The sequence below is a fragment of the Euleptes europaea genome, chromosome 4 (assembly GCF_029931775.1).
Source record: "Euleptes europaea isolate rEulEur1 chromosome 4, rEulEur1.hap1, whole genome shotgun sequence".
NCBI lineage: Eukaryota > Metazoa > Chordata > Lepidosauria > Squamata > Sphaerodactylidae > Euleptes > Euleptes europaea.
Genome location: NC_079315.1, coordinates 101,676,458 through 101,704,308, shown reverse-complemented (window position 1 = coordinate 101,704,308; position 27,851 = coordinate 101,676,458). Strand labels below are relative to the sequence as shown.

The window sequence follows — 27,851 nt, the reverse complement described above, 5'->3', positions numbered from 1 at the left end:
TATATGCAGAACATCCCAGGTTCAATGCTTGGCATCTCCAGTTAAAGGATCTTATTCAGGAAATGGTGAGGAAGACATTTCAATGCCCGAAACCCTGGAAAGCTGCTTCTAGTCAGAACAGGCAATGTTGATTTAGGTGGACTAGGTGTCTGACTTGGTATAAGGCAGTTTCGTATTTTCATATATGTATCTGCTCATTTTGCAATATGCATCCTTTATTTATTACATTTACAGCCTGCCCTCAATCTCAGCTGGGCTGGGCTCCGAGCAGGTAACAACATTTAAAACAATAAAACATAAGCTAAAACCACAATATCCCAACACATCAGAGATAAAAACAAGATGGATTTCTTAAAACAGAGAACAGGAGCCACTCAAGACCCCATCAGGCAGTGTAACCCTCCGCAAGTTCAAAAGTGGGGGGAGGATGGGGAGGCCAGCAACGATGTAAAAAACTTGCGGCCAGTTCATAAAATTACATATGAAGCTGCCCTATGCTGAATCAGACCACTGGTCCTTCATATTCAGTATTGCCTAGTCAGACTTGCAGCAGTTCTCCACGGTCTAACAGTTGAGGTCTTTTGCATTATCTGCCTACACATGGATAAAAAACAGATAGGAAGAAACGTGTTACACTTGTCTGCACAATCACATCAAGACTGCTTTATTGATGCACTGGTGCATATCAGAATGGTGCAGAAAGGAAAAGGAAGGAATGATTGGAAAAAAACCTGAAAGCTAAAAAAAATGGAGGAACTGAAGATTCCTACCACATCAGTTCTGTTTTGGGAACTAGAGCAGGTTGGTGATTTGGAAATTTTAAAAATCTGGGAAGAAGTATGGATGAGTAGAACTTCGGAAGTATTTCTAATGTCAGTTCAAGCTACAGCATAAATAATAAAAACATACCGGTACTCCCTATTTTATATAATAATAAATAATGTTATATAACAACAACAACATATTCCCTATGTTATATCTACAGAGGATCTGGCCCCAGGGTCCCTACAAGTACTGCTTGAACATGTGCTACTGAACCTTCACTGGCTATTTCTAACATTTAACAGGGTAGGTAATGAACCACAACCACAATCCGGCACAGAGTGAAATCAATGGGCATTAACTGCAACCACCTCTGTGATGGCTTATGGCATTAGTTTGTCACTTTCCTTTTTTGCAAATCTGGGTGGCTCAAATACACGTTCTTCCACTTTGGCAGCTGACACATGAAGTGACAAAAAAAAAAAGCACTGTCAGGCTAAATTTATCCAAATGGCTAAAAAATTAAAAGACCATGAACATGCACATGAGAATCTTCACAGTTTAAATACTTTGGGGTTATTTATAGCGTAATCTCAAGCAGAGTTACACCTTTCTAAGTCTAGTGAAGTCAACAGGCTTAGAAGGATGTACCTCTCTTCTGGATTGTAGTGTTAATCAAGGAATTACACATGAATATTTGCAGAAATAATTAACGCTCATTTTGTTCAGAATTAGTTCAAGTGCCTAGCTGGTTTAAGCCTAGCCATTGTTCATTGCAATACAATGCAATATTATTGCTCAGCATGAGATAAAATTGGAAGGGACTAGCTTGGAATTTCAGTGAACAGCAGGACTGGATCTGATAATTACAAATATTGTGTAACGGGCAGAGCAATCCTCAAGGGGAGGGGAATTCCCTTAGGATCTGGTGTGACCCCTTTGCTGTAACTACCCCCCCTTCAGGATTTTACTGTTCCTCTTCTACAAATGCATAGACAGTGATGCAAGTTTTCTGGAAAAAATCTGGACTGGAATTTTTTTCCAATGCCCTAAATAAAGTGAGATTTGATTTAGAATATTTACTTATATTTAGTACACAAAATTTAACTACTACGCCATGTTAATTTCTGTGTCTTAACAGAAACCAATGGGGTGGATCCACCCATGCTCCAAGCAGCCCTCCTCTAGCCTAAGGAGCCTTCCTCCAAGTTAAGTGGTAGGTAGAAGGTAGGGTCCACCCCAATATTTGAACTGAAATATTTAATCAGGAATTTTTTTAAAAAAATCATGTGTGGTTTAAACATCAAAGTTTTATGCAGAAATTATTCTTATTCGAATAATACCTGTAAACGTGTAAAGGCAATACAGCATATAATTTCCATGTGTGTGTGTAAAGTACCTTCGAATCGCAGCCAACATATGGTGACCCCTTTTGTGGTTTTCATGGCAAGAGAGTAACAGAGGTGGTTTGCAAGTGCCTTCCTCTGCACAGCAACCCTGGTATTCCTTGGTGGTCTCCCATCCAAATACTAACCAGGGCTGACCCTGCTTAGCTTCTGAGATCTGACAAGATCAGGCTAGCCTGGGCCATCCAGGTCAGGGCATACTTCCCATAGCATTGTGTAAATTTAAGGGGGGATATCCAGATGAAATGAAAAAACTGCTGTCATGCTAATTTTGCTAGCAAAAATATGACACCTCTGTATTAACAAAGTTTAACAAAAATCAATACAGATGGGAAACACTACCTTAATCTCAGTATAATTTTGCAAAACCACCACATAGCATTACAATTATTCACATAGGAGAATCTGGTCATTGAACCATTCACAAAGAGAAAACAGCTCCACAGCAACATGAGTTTCGAGGCTCCACAGCTCATTGGAGTTTATAGTCCCAACAGTTCATTTACATAGCTTGTCTTTCTAGGAGAGTGAACAGACGAATCCAGATTCGTCTTTGTGAATGGTTCAATGACCAGATTCTCCTATGTGAATAACTGTAATGCTGTGTGGTGGTTTTGCAAAATTATAAGGAGATTAAGGTAGTGTTGCCCATCTGTGTTGATTTTTGTTAGATATGCTAATTTTAGCATCTCCAAAGAACTGTGTGCGATGTGTCATGGATTTCTCTGTCCACTCATCTATTTCAACAGAACTTAATTTTCTACCCAGAAGCCCCCTCAGTTTCAATGTTGTGCTCCGTGGTACCACTTGGAATCATAGAGTTGGAAGAGACCACCAGGGTCATCTAGTCCAACCCCCTGCACAATGCAGGAAATTCACAACTACCTCCCCCCCCCACACACCCAGTGACCCCACTCCATGCCCAGAAGATGGCCAAGGTTCCCTCCATCTCATCACCTGCCTAAAGTCATAGAATCGGCATTGCTGACAGATGGCCATCTAACCTCTTCTTAAAAACCTCCAGGGAAGGAGCACTTACCACCTCCCGAGGAAGCCTGTTCCACTGAAGAACTGCTCTAACTGTTAGAAAATTCTTCCTAATGTCTAGACTGAAACTCTTTTGATTTAATTTCAACCCGATTCACCAATTGGGAGTTCCCATTCGATTGGTGGTTACGCTATCCCTTCCTCCATGTGAGAGAAGACATATAAATATGAGTTTGGGCTTTGGTTTTGATTTGAGCTGCACAGCCAATCAGGCAAATTCGTAACCAGATCTTTAAAAATTTGAATTATTATATTTGAGATTGTATCCCTCCCCTCTATGTAAAAACCAATAAAACATACATATACCCTCTCACACAATTCCTAGGGACACTCACCTGAAAAACCTTAAAGACAACTTTGAAACTTGCCTAATATTTGTATTGGCCATGGCATCTATTCATTGTTATTAATTTTATGAAACAATGAATCTTTAGACATGGAAAATTTCCTGTGGAAAAACAAAGCAATGGAAATATTCTGCTCCGCATAGTTAGGAACCTTAGGGGAAAGCAATGAGAAAATGATAGCGCTTGTGATTTTAAGAAAATGCCGTATTCGGAAACTTCAGGCATGCACAGAGATTACTGAACAGCTTGGGAAATAAAGACAGTAGACATAATGAATAAACCACAATTTATTTGTGATGTGAATGAGCCTGAAATCCTCTGCCTTTTGCTTCTTGGTTTAGGAAGCCTTTGTTACCTGGAAACAGGGATTCTACATCAGGTTTAATCTGTTGTTTCGAGTCAATCCCAGTTTGTGGGTGAGAAACAAACTCCAGTTTGCTCAAGAACCTGAATTTGGACATCTCAACAAATTGTGGTTACACTGGAGACTTCCAATGCAATCCTAAGCATGTATACTCAGAAATAAATCTCATTGAGTTCAATGGAACATACTTACTAATAAGTTTGTTTAGGATTGCAGCCTTAGTAAACCAGGAAGTCTTCAGTCTTTGTATTTGGGTGTTTTAGATCCCAGCACTTTTAAATTGTAACTTTTCCCCATTATTATTAGTCATTTACCTTGAGCGACAAGGAAAGGTGGGATAGAAACATTTTAATAAATAACTAAAAGGTAGAGAAGGAGGGAGACAGCTCATGAGCCTGAGAATTTCAGATTTGTTCATATCACAACTAAATTGTGATTGTGCATCTAAATCCAGCATTCTAGTAAGGAAAGCCCCTTAGAACCCAATCTGCTAAACACATTTATTCAGAATTAAACCTTAACTGGGATCAATGGAGCTATTCAAGTATGAGCTATGTATGATCAAGCAGGAGAAATGTACTTACAGAACCATAGACTTTTCCATTCTTGTTCATGGCTAGGTAATAGTTGGTGTTAATGGATTTAACTGCCACAACTCCAGTTTCTACAGATGTAATCGCCATTACACCTAACAATACAAGGAAAATGAGAATGACTCAGATCTATCAGTTTATCATCATTAAAGAAGGAAGATTTTCTGAACTAGGCTTGAAATGGATCCTTCCAAGCCATATTCCAAACCTTATTCCAAATATTCAGAGCAACCAAATGTGTTAGGTTGCCAACCTCCAGGTGGTGGCTGGAGATCCCCCGCTATTACAACTGATCTCCAGGCAACAGAGATCAGTTCCCCTGGAAAAAATGGCCACTTTGGCAATTGGACTCTATGGCATTGAAGTCCCTTCACTCTCCAAACCCCACCCTCCTCAGGCTCCACCCGCAAAATCTCCAGGCATTTCCCAACCTGGAGCTGGCAGCCCTACAAATGGGGATGTATGTGCATGACCTTTGCCATTTTGCAAGTTGTTGTGAGTCCTTTTGCTTTCTTATTACTGATATTCCTCATCCATTTGCTTCTTTTACACTATTTTGTGCCATTTATATATTTATGCCATTTGTATGCCCTTGGCACTAAAAGGGTATTAAAAATATACAAATCCAATGGGGGGGGGGGAAGATATCTGAAGAACCATGAAAACGTACACTCAAGGCTTGGATTTGTACAAGGGATAAGTTAAATGAAAATGGGGGTTTTCGAGTCAAAACAGCATGGAGGAGAAATTCAAAATCATCCCTACAACTAACCGGTTGTCTTCCAAACTCTTCGCAGCACAGATATACCCAAACGTTGTTTCAATTATCATGTTTCCTTTCCTACTCCTGCCTTTTAAACTCCATAAATATTGAAAGAGCTCAACCCTTCTTAGTGTAGATTTTCACTCAAATTTCTCACAAGAGACATCTGAACCACAGCATTAAATTAAATCTATAGCACATGTCAATAGAATGTCAGATTCATCCCAACAGGCCGAAACAGTGGTAAAGCACTTTATTTCTTATACAACATTTAGATAAAACTAAATCTCTCTGCCCTAGAGAGCAGCAGGAACCCTTAGCTTTGGCAACCATGTTGGTGTTCTGAGGTGCAGTTAAGCTAAGACTGGTGTGCCACAGTGTCTTGTTCTCTCAGATAACAGGCAAAAACAAACAAACAAACAAACAACCCCCCCATTCAACTCTGTTAGTAATCAAACCCATTTATCCCCCTCTGAAACAACTATGGGCACAATTTCACTGGAATGGGTGTGTGTGTGTGTGTGTCTCCAGCTCTCTCAAAGACATGCAAAAGCTGATCATGCTCACTCTTTTCTATGCCCACTGCAAATGTCGAGGCTAGAAGGTCCCTCCTCCTTCCCCCAATATCTGGGCACCAGCATAAGGCCCCTGAGTTGAACACATGAACTCATGAAGCTGCCTTCTACTGAATCAGACCCTCGGCCCATCAGAGTCGGTATAGTCTACTCAGACCGGCAGCGGTTCTCCAGGGTCTCGGGGAGAGGTCTTTCACATCACCTACTTGCCTAGTCCCTTTAACTGGAGATGCCGGGGATTGAACCTGGGACCCTTCTGCACGCCAAGCAGATGCTCTATAAACTGAGCCACAGCCCCTCCCCAGTTCATAACAGCTGGCTGAAACTGAGGTGCGTGATAGCTCTGTATCCAGGGCCAGTTTGTGTCAGCTTAACACTCCGCCCACAGTAAAACCTGCAAAAGGAGAACCTATTGGCTTTCAACATTTCTGGAGTGAGAAGCAAAGTGGAATCATTATTTGATGCCTTGAAATAAACTGCTGTTAGACAGATGATCAAAAGATATCATCAGCATTCAGAATCTGTATTGGGCGTGCTAATGTAGGTGGCCATACCCATCCAATGTCTTGCGATCAGACAACAGGAGGAAACAGCACTTGGTCTGTTTGTAATCATACGTATTTAGCATCCTCCCCCCTTCCCCGAAACAACTTCAGGTCAGGTTTTACTGATGTCAGGAAGGTATGGTAGCATATCACTGACAGGCCTGCAACTTGCTTGCGGCCGGGTGGAGTTGGCAAATGTATAAACCAGCAGCTCTATATGTGTGAGGAAGGGGGGCATCTCCACCCCAAACCTCCTTCCTCGGGGTCTAAATGGAACTGTGTCATAAAACCTTACAATACTGTTGTAGGTTTAATGGATGTGTAGATGACCCAGCCAGAACATTCTGCTCCAGCTGAACATAACAGCCTTAGCCAACTAGCAGAAACAACCTGTGAATGATCCAAAGTACCTGTCGTAGGCCAACCCGAGCTGCCCTCCTCCTCTGAGGAAGAGGAGTGGGAACCTGGGCCCACTGAGAGAGTGTGACTAGCCCAAGGTCACCCAGCTGGCTTCATGTGTAGGAGCAGGGAAACAAATCCAGTTCATCAGATTAGCGTCCGCCACTCATGTGGAGGAGGGGGGAATCAAACCCGGTTCTCCAGATCAGACTCCACTGCTCGAAACCACCACTCTTAACCACTACACCACGCTGGCATTCTTTATCACTCTATCTCATCCAGTCCTCCTCCTTGTTACAGCTTCCATCCCAAGACTCCAGTATAACATTTTTTGGTGGTCCTTTTTTTGCCACTGGAAAAGCTGGTTAGATCCAGCCATAAGTTTAGCTGCTGTACAACAGACCAAAAATTCTCTACATTAGATACTAAAATGGATCTTTTCAGATTAAAAAAAAATCACTTGGGGATTAAAGAACAATAAACACCCCGCTGTACCATAAATCAAAACTATATCTGTAGGCCAGAAATTTTGGATTGGAGAATAATTCCAAAAGAAATGCAGAAAAAATTGGCATTGCTTCCCTGACATACATCTTGAACACTGGCACAGATTTTTTTGATAAATGACCTGACTTCAATATTTCTTGAAATTTTACATCCTGTCATGTGCAAAGACATAATTCTAGCACTGCATGTTCCTGGACCTATGTAGGGGTCTGTCCATAAGCAACATAAATAACATGTATGTGATGAATAGTTTTTAAACACTATGGCTGAATGGAAGCATTTCTTGGTGGACTTCTGTATTGCTGCTATGTTTTAGATTTAATCAGCAAAGTTATCTAGCTTCTTGTGCTTAAAACAGGAACAACACGAGATCCAAATAAGCAGTTACTATATGGATGGGGGGCAATTTCAAATCATTGTGGCTGTATCTATGCACAATATCTAGTTCCCCATGCATTTTGGTCAGATCCAGTGACTCCCCTGCATTGGTCAATGAGTCTTTCCGTTGGAAGAAAAAATCCTGTGTCCATTGGAAAAAGTCTTTCTCCACTAGAACTCATCTTTCTTCAGAGGCAGTTTCTTCCTTCAGTTGGAAAGGACCATTAGATGCAACACCACAAATTCATTAGAAAGTACTTCCACAAAACAATGAAGTCACACTATATTTGTTTTCCTGGCCCATGTTCCAAGACTAAATAAATAAGATATTTATACTACTGTGTATAGGCTGATGAAACTAAGATCCTACTATGTAATTTTTGCATCATTTAATGTGTAATGTTAATACTTATGCTTTGCTTCAGAGAGCCAGCGTGGTGTAGTTGTTAAGAGCGGTGGTTTGGAGCGATGGACTCTGATCTGGAGAACCGGGTTTGATTCCCCACTCCTCCACATTAGTGGTGGAGGCTAATCTGGTGAACTGGATTTGTTTCCCCACTCCTCCACACAAAGCCAGCTGGGTGACCTTGTGCAAGTTACAGCTTTGTTAGAGCTCTCTCAGCCTCACCTACCTCACAGGGTATCTGTTGTGGGGAGGGGAAGGGGATTGTAAGCCGGTTTAAGTCTCCCTTAAGTGGTAGAGAAAGTCGGCATATAAAAACCAACTCCTCCTCCTCCTTCCTCTTCTGTTTTTAGACTTCTGGTTGGTTCTACAACCCTAATTCCCATTGCGTTGTTCACTGAATGTCCCATCCTGTCAATTGTACCGACTCACTCTGAATAATCTGCCTTGAGCCTGTGCAAAAGGAGGACTATAAATACCATAAATAAAAATGAAATACTTTTCTATCAGTTTTTATTTCAAAAGCTTTATTTATTTCCCTTTAAAAAAAAGAAAAAAAGAATGGGAACCTGCAACAAAATGTTGTAGAACATTTCAACTTGTCCAAGGGTCTGTTTCCACTTGGGCAGGCATCCTCAAGGGTTTCAAGCATGCAGGCTAGGACAGTCCCAGGAGTCACTACCCCCAAACTGTAGATCTGCAGGGAGTTGCAAGAGAGGGAAAAGTCTGCCCCCTTCTGGCCACCGCATCCTCTCCTCTTGTTCACCCCATCTCTGCATTAGGCGTGAGCTGATGGGACAGCCAGCTCTCCCGGCTGTCTATCTGAGAGGTGTGTGTGTAGGTAGTGGAGACTGGAGCTGAAAACCAGCAGGACTTCAAGTGGGGACAGAAGGCTTGGAGCAGACAGTGTAGGATGCCTTTTGTGCTGCAAAGCCTCCCCCACTCCCTACCACTTAGGGTTGCCAGGTCCCTCTTTGCCAACGGTGGGAGGTTTTTGGGGTGGAGCTTGAGGGGAGGGTTTGGAGAGGGGAGGGACTTCAATGCCATAGAGTCCAATTGCCAAAGCGGCTATTTTCTCCAGGGGAACTGGAGAAATAGCAGGAGATCTCCAGCTAGTACCTGGAGGTTGGCAACCCTACTACCACCTCTAGTCAGGTCATTGTGATGGTGAGGGCTTGGAGGGAAATGCGTGTTGGCTGTACTTCGCAGTCCCAACACAGATCCTTGATCAATTAATTGATGGGGGAGGGGGTAGAGGAGAAGGCCTCCAGTGGAAAGTCCACCCTGAGGTCATCTCATCCACCAGTTGCTCCTGCTTCTTCCCTTCTTTTTCACCCCAGAGGCATCTGCCCTGCAGGGGTCTTCTGGAGCTTTCTGCTCTCCCCAACCCATATTTCCCTAATGGTTGGTGGAAACACTATGGAAAGCAAGTCCACTACACCCAATTCTTTTTCTATTGCACGTTTGACTCAAATAACTGGAAAGCTCCTGTATCAAATATTCAGATACCTTCCCTTCCTTCTGAACTCCTTCAGTTCTCTAAATTGCATGGCCAGGCAAAGGAAAGAAATGAAAGGCAATCTCTCACTTGTTATTCCTGTATGTGTTTTTGGTTGTTGTTACCCATATAAACATCATGAATGGGTCTTTTGGTGTTTGTTTCTCCATTCATTTTCGAAAGAAATACAAAAATATCCTATACAGTTTGAGGCCTGTGGACCACCTACTTCTATATGAACCTATCAAACCACTACAGTCTTCTTCAGATGCCCTGCTTTGTGTGTCCCTGAGGCTAGATGAGTAGTAACCTGACAAAGGGCCTTCTCAATTATGGCACCAAAATTATGGAAACCCCTCCCTAGGTCTGTCCCCTTCTATCATTGTCTCCTGCCAGTGGGTGAAGACTTTTATTTTGCCTGGTGTTCCCTCCCTGATTTTTACTGACCCTTCTTCCAGTACATGTGTCTATTTGTTTACGTGTTCTATTTTAATTTTTTAAATATATTTATAAGTGTATTTAATCTTGGGAACCCTACACTGTGTGGAAAGGCAGCTTTAAAATGTTTTAAATAAATATCTCTGTCGCTATATCATCTCCATTGCCAAAATGTAGACTGTAAGTTCCTACGAGGCAGGGACCTGTCTTTCCCCCCCCTTTGTTACTCTGTAAAGTGCTACGGCAATTAACTGTACAGCATAATTTTTAAATTACCATCATTACTATACAAAGTGGTTGTCAAGTTGTACCAGCTACCCTTTCTTCAGCATTCGTTCATTCCGTAACAGCTTATAAACACAAAAGAGGAGGTTTTAAAAAAAAATCACAACTGATTTTGTTTTCAGTTACTTTTCGTATTATCTTCACAATGACAACAGATGTTTTATTCACACAATAAAATTTCAGCTCTGACAGGCATGGGCAATTAACGTGGCCCACATGAATGCAACATTTCTCTTCCCTTCTGCCACAAGACTTGCGAACTCAGTACCATGACTGGCATCTGATCAAAACACACAATTCAGCAATCCAAATGGAACACAAAACAACCCTCTCGATCCAAAGCTCTGCTAGCATTGTGCTCTCAGCCTGCCGGCTTGCAGTGACGGTAGGGCTGTCCTTGAGACGGAAAACCCACATGTGCATGTTGACTTTCTTGTATGCATTGTGGGAGCTACATGTGCATGTTGGCTTTCTTGTATGCATTGTGGTGCAATGCAATATATGTTGCAGAGCTAGTGTTGTAGAGTAGGACATCTGGGTTCAAACACATGCCCAGACCTGTAACTCAACAGCTTACCTCTGCTGTCACTACATCTTAGACTAAGCCCCTCCCCCAGCTATACAACAGGAATAACAGTGGAAAGGTATGGTGATGGAAGCCATGAAAGAGGTAAAGGTAGAATGAATCATGATGATCCCACTGTATCCATGGCAACCAACATTCAGAAAGTAGGTATAAAGGCCAGGGCTACCAAGAGGAGTAGGGCTAAAATTCTGGGATCCTGGGTTGAGCTGGCAAACTGGGCAAGGTTCTGCTAGGGGATAGTGGCTACATACCTGTTATTATCAGGAAACTTGTGTGAGGAGACCCAGGAGGCATTTTTATCTGGTGGCCTGTGTGGGCTCTTGGCAGCCCTGACTGAGGTAATTATGAGGCTTATAAACTACCTAGCTTGGTGGTCTTCAGCCTGTCCAGCACCAGGACCTACCTGGAACTCAAAGGCTGCAGCCTATGACACCACAGTCACATCACAGGAAGAAGGGAAGCCTGAGTTATGACATCGCCAGTATCAAGGCCACGACTATGGTCACCAGACCAAAAGATCTTGGGTCAAGAAATGCACTACATATACTAGGAAGTGTGCTGTGTTTATTTACTTAGAGCAGTGGTTCCCAAAGTGGGCAGTACCACCCCCTGGAGGGTGGTGGGATTACCATGGGGGGCACTAAGAGGCAAGGGGGCAGCAGGGGGCACTAGAAGTGGGCCCCTTCAACTGTGTTGTTCACTAATTTACAACAGATCAAGCTGTGGCATCATGCGGGCAAATCTGGTGGAAACTATCAGAATTTTTTCACCAGATTTTGAAGAGCTGGTACCATTGGATCAAGTTCATCAGTTTTATTGAATAAATTTCAATTTAAAAAGTTTTAATTTGATTTTGAATAGATGTGCAATTAATGGTTAGTGTTTTGAAATTTTATTGGTATTATCCTCTTTGGTGCATCATGCAAAGCCCTACTTTGAATAACGCTTGTTATAGGATAGGGTAGGGGGTGCTGGGGTTGAGTTTGTGGAACCAAGGGGGCGGTGGCCTGAAAAATTTGGGAACCACTGACTTAGAGAATTTTTAGCCTGCCTTTCCCTTAGACCAGATTCAAGGCAGGTTACAATGAGGAATATGCCAAGAGTCCTGGAGGACTCCTATCCTTCACTGAGTGACCTTGCTTTACTTTCCTGTCGATCCTCATAGTATGCTTGCAAGAAGAAGCAAGAGGTATGTCACTCTTGAGCTCTATTCATGTGCATTAGCATCAGGTCTTTCTTAAAAGTGGTAAAAAATGGCAGCTTGGGGGAGGGTAACCTGTGACTCAGCAAGAGGGGCTTTGTGACACACTCCAAGGGCCTTGCCCGAGGACTGAAGACCACTGACCTAGTTGGAAACTGTACAATCCTCAGATCTGCTGACAAAGAGCATACACACTCATAATACGCTTTGGTGCTTGTTTTTAAGTGAATTAAACTTCCTTGTGCCCATTTCTTCAAAAGGACTCAGTAAAATACAATGCCAATCAGAAGTGTGACAGAAACCATAAATAACCACAGAAACCATGTTATAAAGCACTTCCTTTGCAATAGCTTTTCTAGACCCACATCACCTGTAACAGCTAATATGGACAGAATGCTGGGTTGGCACATGGGCTGCCTAGGATCAAAATCCCATGCACGGACAAAACTGTTTTATTTGGAGGGGATTTACCCCCCCTCCCCCAATGTCTTTTTTGCGATTTCATATTTTTCTGCAGACCACCCCAGTTTTCAGGAAAATCTGTTGAGCGTAGGTGTGGCCCCAATCTGTGGATTTAGATATCCCCAGATGGGGGCCACAAGTCACTATGAGACACATAGATTAGCTTTACTGCTTATCTGAAGTGCATATTAGAAGCATAACATTAACAGCAAAGAGTCGGTAATCCGCAGGTTCTATCACCTGAGGGTTTGCAGCAAGACTTTCTACTCTAATAAAACCCAAATGAGTCCCTCATCAACATGGTAGAAATTGAGACCTTATGCCACCGCTGAAGGATCTGCTGGTGTCCCATTTTACTGAGGTTGGTCATCTCCTTGTTAGAGAACAACGGGGAAGAACACAGGCTGTTATTCTAGAAGGGCATGTTTGTTGTGGCTTCTGTTGCGCTGTCAGGTTGGACGAGCTCCTCACTGCGTTAGCATTTTCAGGGAATTTTATTAGTTTACGCTCAAACATGATTTACAATTGAATTACATGTTTATCATATTATATTTGTAAGGATTGCAACATACACGTCCAGTCTTGTAGACCAATCATATATCATTTTTTCGGCATGGCAGGTTTCTGAAACTGTTGGGTCCTGCATGGAAGAGGATAGCATACTGTCTCAATATGAAACTGGCAAGTGTTATGCATTGCATTCATCCAGCAATGAATTTTGCTTTGATACAGTAGTTTTGCCAAAGCAGTGTGTTTTAACAACCCATCTTCAAGGGAACACATTCACACTGCATGCCATTGGAATTAAATTGGATGTCTTCCGTTATGCTTTTTTAAATGAAGACAAATCAAGTGTGGTTCTCAGATTTTTTTTAAAAAAAGAAAACATAGTTGAAACATCTTCTGTAATTCTGTATTATTGCCGCACTCTTTCTAGTTATTTACTTTGTGCTTCTACAACTATTTCATGCTCCTTATCGCATTCGTTCTTATGCCAACAACATTATACTATAATTCCCACATTGCAGAAGGTAAATGGATACTGAAACGTGGGCAACAGCCAGATGATCAAGAAAACTAGTTTGGTCTGATAATGAGCTCAAAAAACCTAGCGCATGCATGCTCCCTCCTCTGCTTACTTGCAGCCCATACTCTGGAAATTTCCGGACCACAATTTGTTGTTATTTCTGAGTCAGGAAATGTAACAAACTGTGGTTTGCTTCTTGCCTGCCAACCAAAATTCCAAATCGGGATAAGCTGTAGTTTACAATCTGAAGTAATTCATGCATGGTTACTTTCACTCACGCTCGCCTCCAGACTGTCTTGGTTGTTCCTTGGAGTTATTCATGAGTTTTCCGTCCATTAGAGATGACCTCGCTGCCAGCCCTCACAAATCCCAGACCTTCCCGTCCCTCTGTTAACCCAATTCTTCCCTCTCCCCTGAGCTCAGCCCAGGTGAAATCTCCGTGCATAAGGCAAAGTGTGGGACACACAAGCTTAGTTTCACTCACAGCAAATTACAAAGCACCATGTCCAGAGGCAGAGATTCAAATGCTTCTTGCCAGCTCTTTCTAAGCAGAAGAAAGGCTGTTTAAAAATGAGGTTTGGATTTCTCCCCGCCCCCTTTCATATTGCTCCATTTTTTTGTTGTTTCTTCTTAAAATGCTTTTTTATTTGACAGGGGTTTTTTTGGGGGGGGGGATTTCCTCTCACAGTAAGCACTACAAAGTAAGCCAATTACAAAGCAACATTTAAAGGTGCAGGACTTGATTTGAGCTTGGAGACTGCTGGTGCATACATGCCCAACATGAAGGTCCAACAAGCAGGTAAAACTCCCTTGCATAAATGACCTGAGTTTGTAGGCAAGAAATACAGTGTCCAGTCTGGATATTGCAAGAAATTCAACTTTCTTCCAAACCAGGAAGTCTTCAATTTTGGTGTGGTGCACAGGGAAGGGGCCCCAGCACATAAACCGTAAGTTATGGTTTGTTTGTGACATTTGAATGCGACCATAGTGATTTTATAAAGGTAAAGGTCCCCTGTGCAAGCACCGGGTCATTCCTGACTCATGGGGTGACGTCACATCCCAACGTTTCTTAGGCAGACTTTGTTTATGGGGTGGTTTGCCAGTGCCTTCCCCAGTCATCTTTCCTTTACGCCCAGCAAGCTGGGTACTCATTTTACCAACCTCAGAAGGATGGAAGGCTGAGTCAACTTAGAGCCGGCTACCTGAAACCAACTTCCGTCAGGATCGAACTCAGGTCGTGAGCAGAGCTTGGACTGCAGTATCTAATTAGATCCCAGGGCACAAACCAATATGGAAAGTGTCATCGAGTTGCAGTCTGCATTTGGTGACTCTGTAGGGTTTTCAAGGCAAGAGCTGAACAGAGGTGGTTTGCCACTGCCTGCCTCTGTGTAGTGATCTTGAACTTCCTTGGTGGTCTCCCATCCAAATACTAACCAGGGCCGACCCTGCTTAGCTTCCAAGATCTGACGAGATCGGGCTAGCCTTGGTCATCCACTTACCTAAGCATTAGGGTTGCCAGGTGCCTGTTAATGGCAGGCAATTGCCTGGCAATTGGCTGGCAATTAACAGGCCTGCCAACCTCAGCTGGCCTATGGGGGAATCAGGCCAGCTAAAGGGTGGCACAATAATGTCCCTTCTGAGGTAAACCTGGAAGCGATGGGGACGCTTGAGCACGTCCCTAAAAAAACCTCTATGGAAACCATAGAGTTTTTGGAGGTAGAGCATCCCTGTCACTTCCAGGTTTGATGGGGACACTCTAGCACAATCCTCCAAAAACTTTATGGTTTCTATAGAATTGTTAAGGGACATGCTAGAGCGTCCCCCCATCACTTCTGGGTTTACCCCAGAAGGGACATTATTACTGGGGAAATCCCTGCTTAGCCATGAAGCCCAGAGGCAGAAGTCTTCGTCTTTCAGCCTAACTTCCCTCACAGTGCCTAGGATACCATGGAAAATTTCTGCTGATGGAAAGGGGAGGTGATTTCACCAATTCCCCCCTCCCAATGCAAACATTCAATCCCCCCCCTCCATGCTGTTCCAGGGGGCCTCTCCCCCCAGGTGCAGCATTTCAAGGATCAGTTTGGCTGCAGTGAGAACAGGATGCTGAAGAAGTCCTACTTTGCGGATAGAAATGACTTCTGTCAATGGAGATTTACCTCAGGATCCAAACTGGGGTATTTTGTAAGTTTCAAAAGAGGCCTCCCTATATACACTGGCTTGGATCCAGCGATGCGCAAGCAGAAACATAAGCAGACTTGTGCATGATCCTGTGCAACACCTAGCACTTTCCTCTCTGTATTATAGTACCCAGTTCCACAAGACCTTGTGGAAATGAAGAAGGGACACAAAAAGGTTGATTTCATGCAAGGGGCCACCATGGAGTTTTTCTTGCATTTCCACTTAGAATCATAGAGTTGGAAGGGACCATCAGGGTCATCTAGTTGAACTGCCTGCACAATGCAGGAAATTCCCAACTACCTCCCCTCTCGCACCCCCAGAGACCCCTACATGCCTGGAAGCTGGGGGGGAAAACCCTCCAAGATCACTGGCCAATCTGTAGAGCAATGGGAAATTTTTCGCTGGCTCCAACCCACTGACTTCAGTTTTTAATAAGCCTCAAATGGTGAGGAGTTTAAAAACACCAAAGTAAGAAAAAATCGAAAACAGAGTTGCACTTACCTGTAACTGCTGTTCATTGAGGTCTTCGGTGCAGACACACATGTGGGACTGCGCCTGCGTGCAGGCCTGCCGCCGGAAACTTTTATTAGCCTCAAACCTCTAATTGGGGATGCCCCTCCCCTTGATGCGCGGACCGGCCTCGCGTCGAAACCACCGCGTGCTCCTGGGCGGGGCATCCCCTCCCTCCTCAGTTCCTCGCCCGCCACCGTCCTTTGTCAATCAGTGGATAGTAGGCCCTTATGTGCCCGGTGGCAACATGTATTCAGCCTGATAATCTTACATCTCTGCTATGTTTTTGTTGTCTCTCTCGTTTCTTTCTTTTATTTTCTTTTTTTCTTTTAGGTCGACAGTGGGGTTGGTAGGAGGGATGTGTGTCTGCACCGAAGACCTCAACGAACAGCAGTTACAGGTAAGTGCAACTCTGTTTTCATTTTCAGTCTTTGGCGCAGCCCCACATGTGGGATTTTAACAAGCTTACCCCATCTGGAGGTGGGTGTCGATCTAGGAGAACAATGGTTGGAGGACTGCCTTTCCTACTTCAGCACCTCTTCTTGCCTGTAGGTCCAAGGCGTAGTGTCTGATGAACGTGTCCTCGTTTGACCATGTCGCCGCCTTACAGATGTCACAGATGGGAACCTGTCTGTGAAGAGCAGCGGAAGAGCCCTGGGCTCTGGTAGAGTGGGCTCGGACTTCTAAAGGGCATGTCTTGCTCACTTCTTTGTAAGCGAGTCTTATATGGACTGGGGGAACGCTGGCTTTCCTTTTTTGGGACCCTGGTAGCAAATAAGGAGGGATTTAGACTTCCTGAAGAGTTTTGTTCTATCAATGTAGTACAGGATGGCCCTCTTAAGATCCAGGGTGTGGAGGGTTTTCTCAGCTGGAGAAGTCGGGGTTGGGAAGAAACTGGGAGTACCAGGTCTTGAGTCATGTGAAAACTAGAGACTACCTTGGGTTGAACTTGAGGCTGGGGTGCAAGACCACTCTCTCGTTGTACATCCTGAGGAAGGACTATCTACCCTAAGGGCAGCCAGATCCCCAACCCTCCTGGTAGAGGTGACAGCAACTAAGAATGCCACCTTGACTGAAAGTAGAGACAAATGTACGTGAACCAAGGGTTTAAATGGAGGTAGCATGAGCTTGGCCAGTACCAGGGAGAGGGACCATTGAGGGGCCAGCTTGGATATTGGGAGAAAACAAATTATTGAGTCCCTTTAGGAACACGTGGAGAGGGGGTTAGAGAAAAACGTGTACCCCTCTATCTTATCATGAAAGGCCGAATTGCGGCTAAATGTACCCATACAGAGGATACTGTGAGACCCGTCTAGGTCAATTCCAACAGGTAATCCAAATTATGCGGGAGGGGGCAGGGAAAGGGAGACAGCCCCCGAGACTTGGACCATCTGTCAAACCTCTCCCACTTTCTATCATAAGAATCAGGTGTGGAAGGTTTTCTGGCTTGAAGAATCCTTTCCTTTACTGGGGAGGAAAGGCCCGTCTCTAGCTGGGTTCCACCCTCCAAACTGCCAAATGTAGTCTGTCCACATCGTGGTGTTTGAGATTGCCCCACCTGAGCAATCCTGGGTGTCTGGGGAAGGTTCTGTAGTTCCCTCCTGCTAAATGCATAAGTTCCAAAAACCAGATCTGTCGGGGCCACAGAGGGCCTACCAGGATGCACGAGGTGTTGTCTGCTCTGATTTTCCCCAGAGCCCTCGCTAGCAGAGGGAAGGGTGGGAAGGCATAAAAGGGTGCCCGACCAAGTGATCTGAAAGACATCCCCTAAGGACCCCGGATCGTTCCCTGCTAGGAAACAAAATTTTGCTCTGCCTTCCTGTTCTCTCTGGTGGCGAACAGGTTGACTTGAGGGACCCCCAATCCTGAAAGATCGGCTGCAGGAAAACCTCTTAAAGCTCCCATTCATGATTCGAAAGGAATCTCCTGCTGAGGGAGTCCTCCCAGGTGTTGTGTGCTCCTGCTATGTGTATCGCCCTCGAAATAATGTCATTTGAGAGAGACACCTGCCAGACTCTCTGTGCCTCCAAACACAATGGTATGGATCCGGAGCCCCTTTTTTTGTTTATGTAATACACCGTGGAGGTGTTGTCAGATTGAAGGAGCGTCCTTGGCCCCCGCAAGAAATCTGTAAAGGAGGTAAGTGCATAACATACAGCCCGTAATTCTAACAGGTTAATATGTAGGGATGACTCGCTGACATCCCACCTCCCTTGTATGGACATATCGCCACAATGACCCCCCCCCCCAACCCTCCAGGGAGGCGTCAGTGGTTAGGGTGAAATCAGGGCTCCAGTAGCTAAAGGGAATACCCCTTAGGAGATTGGACTCAGAAAGCCACCATTACGAAGATCTTAGGATTCTCCTAGGGATGGAGAGCCTATGTAACTGGGGGTGAAGGGGAAATCAAAGCTTGTAGAAACCAGTTCTGGAGACCCCTCATCTGCAATCTAGCGAAGGGGGTGACAGCTGTAGTGGAAGCCATAAGGCTTAACAGTCTCTGGATGGAAATAACCGGTTGATGTCTATACCTTGTAGTGTTGCACCATGCGTTTGATTGCTATTACCCTTTCTTGGGGTAGGGAAGCTCTTCCCCGGTTAGGGTCTAGCACTGCTCCTATGAACTGGGCCTGTGGAGAAGGTGTCAGCTTGGACCTCTTTAGGTTAACCATGAGACCCAGCCTGTCACATGTGGAAAGCACCAGATCAAGAGAGGACGACAAGGTAGTTGGGCTATCTGTTGGGGGGTCATCACAAAAGGCAGTGAGACCATAGGGAATTTAGAAATACGTAAATATTTATTAAGGACTCTGAGGTCAATAATAGGTCTGGAGCCTCCATCCTCTCTCTCCACCATAAAAAATCTGGAGAAAAAACTAAAACATGTTGGGAAAGCTCCTTGAACAGCGCCTTTCAGCAGGAGCTCTTATAACTGGGAGGTAAGCTCTGGAAAGGGTTGTCCCATGCAGAACTAACGGGAGAACACATGGGCTGAGCCTTAAACTCCAGGCGATAGCCCTCCAAAATGACTCTGAGTACCCAAGAGTCTGAACAAATGGAATGTCAGGCTTCAGCAAATCTGGCCAGTCTCTCCAGGAAAAGAAATTCCCCTTGAGTGGTCGTCTCAGGTAGTCAGAACCTCTGGTTGGGTTGTCCTTGCTCCTTGTGCTGGGGGCAAGTAGTGGGCTTCTGCTTAAAATTATGTTTGCATTGCCCGGATTGGTTGGGCTGTTGATGGAACTTTCCCTGTGGAGGATATGGCTGGTATCTTTGGTACCGTTGACTTTTATGGAAGGGTGTCCTGAAGCTCTGGTAACAGGGCTGGAATCTCATTTAGTTTGGAAAGAGGGAGTGATGTCGCATGATCTTGCCGTCTGGCGATCTTTTTTGATGTTAGTCAGGAACTCGGTCGTCCCTTCTGCGAACAGAGCATCACCTTTGAATGGAAGATCCTCTATTTGCGATCTCGTGTCTAAGGGGAGGGCAGTGGTGCGTGACCAGGAGTGGCTTCTCAAGGAAATCGCTGTGGCCATGGACATGGCCGCAAGCTCGGCAGCGTGCTTGTCTGTGTTGATTTCTTGTTTGGACAAGCGAGTTGCTTCCACTTGGATGAGCAAAGTAAGCACAGATCGGATTTTGTGTCGCACTGAGGACAAAGCTTGAAGGGCATTTTGGAAGCCGTACCAGCCCTCGGCACACGACCGAGGGGACCGAGGCAAGGTGCCTGTCCATGTGCGGGATTTTTGTGGCGCACTGAGGACAAAGCTTGAAGGGCATTTTGGAAGCCGTACCGGCCCTCGGCACGCGACCGAGGGGACTGAGGCAACAGGAGATCACTTGTCTCTCCGGATATGGTTAAAGAAGAACTAGATGAGGGCTGGTCAGGAGGCCCTGAGTGGCAGCCCGGAATGAAGAATTCACAAATCAAAAGCAATCTTGAAGAAGAAAGTCTGAGGTCAGGAAAAAGCTCCGTTCTTGGTGGCGGAAAAGAAGGAACTGAGGAGGGAGGGGATGCCCTGCCCAGGAGCATGCGGTGGTTTCGGTGTGAGGCTGGTCTGCTCATCAAGGGGAGGGGCATCCCCAATTAGAGGTTTGAGGCTAATAAAAGTTTCTGGCGGCAGGCCTGCGCACAGGCGCAGTCCCACATGTGGGGCTGCACCGAAGACTGAAAATGAACTAATGGACACAATATAGAATTTATTCACACACCATGAGATATTCTATTACGTATGCAAGCTTTATGGGTTCTAAGACAGAAGCACATTCCTGTACATGTTTTGATCATATTCTCTTCATTGGGAGGAAGTTGGTTTTTAAAGGCTCCTCAAGTAGATAGTATTTTGCACATATTTCTATTGTTTCCGATACCTGCGGAATGCTGCTAGTCTGTTTTGCTCTAAGTTTGAAACAGCAACCAAGAAACGCCCCCCTCTAAACTGTCTTTTGCCTTTGACCTTCATCAACCTGGTTGCATTAAGTTGGTGTTTCTGACTGATTTTAGTGATTGTGAAAGGATGCAGCCTCAAATGCTCTGAGGTGTTTTGGAAGGCTCAGATAATAAAAGGAAACAACGGGTTTAAGGCTAACGCCATTCATTGCTGGAAGATGCGTAAATCAGACACTTCATCATTAAAGAAACAAGCAGAAAAAGCAATAAACAAATTTGGTCATTCTCAGCAGTAGTTGCTCAGTTCATGCTTATGCCCCTTGGAATTGTGGGGGAGGGGGGAGGAATACACACTTGTGGTCTCCATTATGATTTTAAGACAGATAGCACACTCTTTTTTTGGGTAACTGTTGGAACTCTGTAAACGGCAACAATTATGGCTAACCCTGTTTGACCACATCCACTGTAAAAGCATGGTTCTCAATGCCCAAATCATTTCCAATTCATTCTAATTAGAAACATTCCAAATATCAACATGAGATATGCCCTGCGGTCATTACATGTGCTGGCTTTATGGGTCCCAAGACTGAAGTATGTTCCCCGTAGAAGCCAAACGTACTTACCTCAAAATCAACTGCCCTTTTATAGCTTAAAACAAGTACTCATTATACAAAATGACAAAGGAGCTGAACAATGGGCGGTCATCTCACCCCACAATGAGAGCCCAGGGTTGTTTTGAACACTATTTCCTAACGTTCGCGCTATTTTAGAAAAAAAAGAGTGCTGGAAACATGAACTGGGCGCATTTTTCAGAAAATCCCAGGCAAATGTGCAAGACGTCAATGTCGCTGTTCGTTTCTTATAACAACAATTTCTGCAAAAGCTCTAATAATTATTCAAAGAATGGGTATCACCCATCGTCATGGTCTGTCCCAAGCTTTTGGGGTCCTTAGAAGGATATCAGTGAGGTACATAAGCAGAGCTTTGGGAGTGGGAATCACTCTTCACATAAATTCCTCACTGACCCTTTCCTCAGTACACACCTGCTGCACCATTTCTTGATCTTCCCCAAAGCTCTCACAGATAACTCTGGTGAGCAGAGTGAACAGAATATGATACATATTTACAGAACCTAGGCGAGTCAGTGGCAACATGAAGGAAAGTCTCAACATCCACAGGCGCCACAGAAAGTGGAAATGGTAGCATTCTTGATTTGGTGCATATTAAGCTGCATGATAGAGCCCCGTGGCACAGAGTGTTAAGCTGCAGTACTGCAGTCAAAAGCTCTGCTCACGACCTGAGTTCGATCCCGACGGAAGTCAGTTTCAGGTAGCCAGCTCAAGGTTGACTCAGCCTTCCATCCTTCCGCGGTTGGTGAAATGAGTACCCAACTCGCTGGGGGTAAAGGGAAGATGACTAGAGAAGGCACTGGCAAACCACCCCACAAACAAAGTCTGCCTTGGAAACGTCGGGATGTGACGTCACCCCATGGGTCAGGAATGACCCGGTGCTTGCATAGGGGACCTTTACCTTTTACCTTTAAGCTGCATGACGCCCATTTTATTTACTTTATTTATATCCTGCCTTTTACCCCAATGGGGACCCCAAAAGTTTACATAATTCTCCTCTGGTCTGTTTTATCCTCACAGCAACCCTGTGAGATAGGTTTGGCTGACAGTTTGTGACTGGCCCAAGGTCACCCAGCAAACTTCCAAGTGGGGATTCAAACCTGGGCCTCCCAGATCCTAGTCTGACACTTTAACCACTGCACCACAAGTGATCCATCTTGTCTGGTATATTGTCTACTATATCTTTCTAGTACCTCAGGCAGAGGTCTTTCCAGTCATAAGAACATAAGAAAAACCATGCTGGATCAGACCAAGGCCCATCAAGTCCAGCAGTCTGTTCATACAGTGGCCAACCAGGTGCCTCTAGGAAGCCCACAAACAAGACGACTGCAGCAGCACCATCCTGCCTGCGTTCCACAACACCTAATATAATAGGCATGCTCCTCTGATCCTGGAGATAATAGGTATGCATCATGGCTAGTATCCATTTTTACCCCTCTCCCCTATGAACATATCCACTCCCCTCTTAAAGCCTTCAAACTTGGCAGCCATCACCACATTCTGGGGAAGGGAGTTCCACAATTTAACTATGCCAGGCAAACTAGGCCTGGTCAACAGGCATATTTGGGGGTGGGGGTGGGTCGCACAGGTCATAAGGACATAAGAAAGGCCATGCTGGATCAGACCAAGGCCCATCAAGCCCAGCAGTCTGCTCACACAGTGGCCAACCAGGTGCCTCTAGGAAGCCCACAAACAAGATGACTGCAACAGCAACCTGCCTGTGTTCCACAACACCTAATATAATGGGCATGCTCCTCTGATACTAGGGAATAGGTATGCATCATGACTAGTATACATTTTTACTAATAGCCATGGATAGATAGCCCCAACCTCCATGAATATGTCCACTCCCCTCATAACGCCTTCCAAGTTGAGCCATCACCACATTCTGGGGCAGGGAGTTTCACAATTTAACTATTGTTGTTTGAAGAAATACTTCCTTCTACACAGATTCAGTTTCCCTTATCTGAAATGCTTGGGACCAGAAGTGTTCCGTATTTTGGATCTTTCCATATTTTGGATAATTTGCATATACATAATGAGAAATCTTGGGGATGGGACCCAACTCTAAACACTAAATTCATTTATGTTTTATATAAACCTTATACACATTAGCTTAAAGGTAATTTTATACAATGTTTTAATAATTTTGTGCCGTTTTAATACTCTTTGTGGGCACTCAAAAAGTTTTGGAGCTTGGAGGGTTTTGGATATCGGAATTCTGGATAAAGGATACTCAACCTGTATATTATTTTTAATTAGAGGTAGTAGGGACTGAACCTTGGGCCTTTTGCATGCAACACAATTGAATTCTGTATATGACAAGAGTGGCATCTCAACTATAGCCCACCATAACAAGTTCAGGCAACAAGACACAACAAAATGATTTCTCCACAAACCTACAGAAACCATCGAGTTAGAACTGGAAAAAAAAGTAATCTTGAGATATTTGAAAATCCTGGACCATTTTTCAAATTTGGGGGGGTTGATTTGGAGGGAAATGTTCAGAAAACATTATTAATATTTTGTTTTTATAGGCAACCTCACTTTTTCCTATAAAACACGAGTAGAAACATTTAAACAAGAAAAATTGTTAGGCCTTTCATAAGAGAAAACTAAACCGCACAAGTAGCTCTATTTCATTTATTGCTGAGCTAGCATTTTGGGATATGAAAATTTGGGATTGCACTGAATAGGGAACTTTTTTCACTTTGAGATATCTGTTGAATATTGTAAACTGTTGGACAGCCACGTGGGAACTCACAGATGGATCCAGAACACCTTTTAGAATTCATTGCTGTGTCCCGCTGCATTTTTCGGAAGTGTGGTTCATGGAAGCTTTACAGAAGTTTTGCAGCAGTGTGATTTATCCAGATACACACAGATTTCAGGTTGCAGCCAGCTGCTTTTTTAAAAAAGTCTAAAGGACAATAGATGAACTATATCTGGAAAATGAGCAGGGATAAGGTGTTATTTGTTTGTACAACTCCAAGTTTTTTCCTGGAACTTTCTGACAATTTTTATAAATAAAATCATCCCTTTGTTAAGCACAGATGTTCTCATTACACAATATTTATCACCTGTTTGACAAACTAGGGGTGCAAGCCAACAGAAAGAAACATTCTCCTGGTGACTGTGAGGCCTAATCTTAACAGTCCCCTGTGCAAGCACTGGGTCATTCCTGACTCATGGGGTGACGTCACATCCCGATATTTACTAGGCAGACTATGTTTACAAGAGCTGCCACTGTGCTAGTAGTCTGTCCAAATTGAATGGCTCATGAATGCCATCACTGAATGATCTAAACGTCACATCTTGACTACAAATATAAACTTCTTTGAAGCCAGTTCCAAACTGGTTTAAACTGTTATGTCCTTTGCACTCCTGAAATCTGGAAATGAAAGTCTGGTGAGGGCACTGAAAATTCTTTGCTACAGGACTGTATCCTCTTCAGAAAACTACAGTGCTCTTAGTATAGTGGTGGCCAATCTGGTTTATTTTTTTTTGGGGGGGGGAAGGGAAGGTTAAATAAATTTAGTCCAAAATGGGGAAAAGGAATTCTGGTGTGTGATGCTGTACATATGAGATTCAATCAAGCCTTAATGCTGGGCCAACAAGACCTTAGAGACCAACAAGATTTTCTGAAGAAGTGATCTGTGGCTCACAAAATCTCATACTCTGCCAGAAATTTTGTGAGTCTTTAAGGTGCTACTGGACTCCTACTCTTTTCTATTGCAAGATTTTCAGCAAATAAGCTTCAAGAGTTAACATTCCCTTTGTCAGATATCTGATGAAAGGAGCTTTGTCTTTTGAAAGCTGATACCCTGAAAATCTTGCAGTAGAAAAGAGTAGGAGTCCAGTAGCACCTTAAAGACTCACAAAATTTCTGGCAGGGTATGAGATTTTGTGAGCCACAGCTCACTTCATAAAATCTCACTGGTCTCTGAGGTGCTAGTAGACTTGAACTATTTTATTTATTTATTCAATTATATTTCTACCCCGCCCTCCCCAGCCTAGGCCTATGGGTTAAAGCCTAGGTATTTTGTGGCATCCATTCTACAGGTGGGCTTCCCCTTCTTGATTCCTCATTTGGGAGCTACAATTGGTTTGAAACTGGTTTATACTTGTAGTGTAGATGCACCCTGATAGGAAGCAACTTTCAGTTAGCTTCTCCCTTCCCTTCAGCTTACATAAAACCCAACATCACACCCTAGCCTACAGTTTACACTCTATTTGTAACTCTAGTTAACACATGCCCAACCCATGAGCCATTTGTTCAATGGTAATCCCGTTAAGAGTCTGAGCAGAAATCTCTCCCCCTCCAGAGCAACTAGGTGACAAGCACCGCTGATAAAGCAGCTGCTATGCTCAGGAGTCAAAAGGCAGGCATTGATTTGAGGGGGTCCAGGTTAACTGTAGCAGAGCAACTTCAGGGAGGGCTTGTTATCAGTTCTTTTAAATCAGTACATGCTTAGTCAAGAGCATGTTATCTCTCCAGATGGTCACCTATACCCTGTCAAATATTTCAGGAACTCAAGGCAATGCTGAAAACTGAAGCCTTTTAAGTTATATGGATGTACGTGATAAATAGGGTTGTCACCCTCCAGGTGGTGGCTGGAGATCTCCTGCTATTACAACTGATCTCCAGGCGACAGAGATCAGTTCCCCAGAGAAAATGGCCACTTTGGCAATTGGACTCTATGGCATTAAAGCCCCTCCCATTTCAAAATCTTGCCCTCCTCTGGCTCCACCCCCAAAAATCTCCAGGTATTTCCCAATCCAGAGCTGGCAACCCTAATTATTAACTCTTCAAATATACCTTGGCAATGATACAAAATCATTGCATGGTTCTCAGCCCCAAGTCTGAGGTAGGGAATTAGCTCTCCCTTGACCTTCATCTACAATTACACGGACTCTTGTTGCTGCAACAGGGCCAGACACAACACCCTTCCTATTTGCATTCCCCTGCCTTTCCCCACCATATGTATAGCCCTGGTCTCATCTACCTCCTGAAATTCGATTCAGTTCTAGCAATTTAAAGGCATGTGTTTCCACCTGCATTACCCAAGGTTATGATGATGCCAAGAACGATGCCCAGAGCACTGGAATTCTCCTTAGTCTAATCCTGCTGTGGTTTAAATGCTTCCCGGCACTCTTTAACACACACCACACACCTCCATCCTTTACAAGCTCCCCAGTCTCAGTAGGTAGTGCTATTCCCAGACCAATGGTTAACTCATTTTTAATGCCTGTTTCAGGGTTGTCTACCTGACATGGTGTTTGCTGGGTCCTATGGCAATGTGTATTCCTTGCTTCTTGCTGCCATTTGGCATTTCCTGGCTTCCACGTTTGTGGCCACAGGGAAGTGGCCTCTGTAAGCTGCCTCAGCAAGTTTATTGCTGCCTTGGAGGTCATCCTGGGCTAGCCTCTGGACATTAATTTCAAGGAGTTGTGCCTTTTGCCAGAACATCAGAATGCAATAAGACATAATGGATTTTCTTATTTCTACTTTTCACTCCTTGACAGGATGTTCCTGATTTTAAATTCCAAAACACTCGCCTGTCTAATCCCACCCCTTCCCTGGTCTCTGAAGAGACAATCAGGTGTTTTTTTTTTTTTTTTTTTAAATAGTTTTATTAAAGTATGCAAAGTATTACAGAATATGACAAAATATTCAAAAAAATTAAGAAAAAAGGAAAAGAAAAAGTGAAATATAAACAATACAAAAACCAACTTCCAACTCTCCTCATACAGAAGAGAATATTATATATATTATTTCTTTTGTGAATAACTTTGATTTTATCTGTTTTTATTTTAATTATTATTTAGTTATTTTCATCTTAGTCTAGTTTAGTAAGTTTAGGTTCTAAAACCTAAGGTCATTTTTCTATCCCTAAAATACTCATTTATATATATTGACCATACCTTCCAGTCTGTATCAAAGTCGGAAATCCAGCTATCTTCTATATATTTACTTAACTTGGCAACTCTTGGCCAACTCCATAACTTTCTGATGCTATTCATGCAATGTGGGTACTTCTTCTATTCTCCATTTTTTCCCGCCCATATGATTCTTGCCGCTGTTGTTAAATATCTAAAGATATCTCCCAACTGTTTTTCTAATGTCCTATCTAAGATACCCAGTAAGCATATATTTTGGATCTTTCCGTATTTTGGAATTTTTGCATATACATAATGAGATATCTTAGGGATGGGACCCAAGTCTAAACACGAAATTCATTTATGTTTTATATGTGTGTTATATATACTGTATAACACATAGCCTGAATATAATTTTAAACAATATTTCTAATAATTTTGTGTACATTGAACCATCCATGACACTGCTAAGACCTATGGTTAATGCCTGCATGCCAGCTCAAAAGGTCTGGTTTTCGGATCAGTCTGGATATCGGATGTCTGGATAAGGGATACTCAACCTGTACCTATAAAGCAGGAGGCTTATGTGAGAGCTTCCCAATATACCATTGGCACAGGAAGAGGGATCCAAAATCTTCCACTACCAATAAATCTTCTTCTGAAACTCCCATTTTAAAGTTT

The 27,851-nt window shown here is 43.7% G+C and overlaps 1 protein-coding gene across 1 annotated transcript in view; it reads right to left on the bottom strand.

The window, feature by feature from the left end:
• FGF10 (fibroblast growth factor 10) overlaps nucleotides 1–27,851 on the bottom strand; it is a 114,314-nt gene that overhangs the window by 1,773 nt on the left and 84,690 nt on the right. Inside the window, exon 2 of the mRNA XM_056848577.1 lies at nucleotides 4,511–4,614. Coding sequence (XP_056704555.1) covers nucleotides 4,511–4,614 — 104 coding nt within the window. The remainder of the gene's footprint in view (nucleotides 1–4,510; nucleotides 4,615–27,851) is intronic.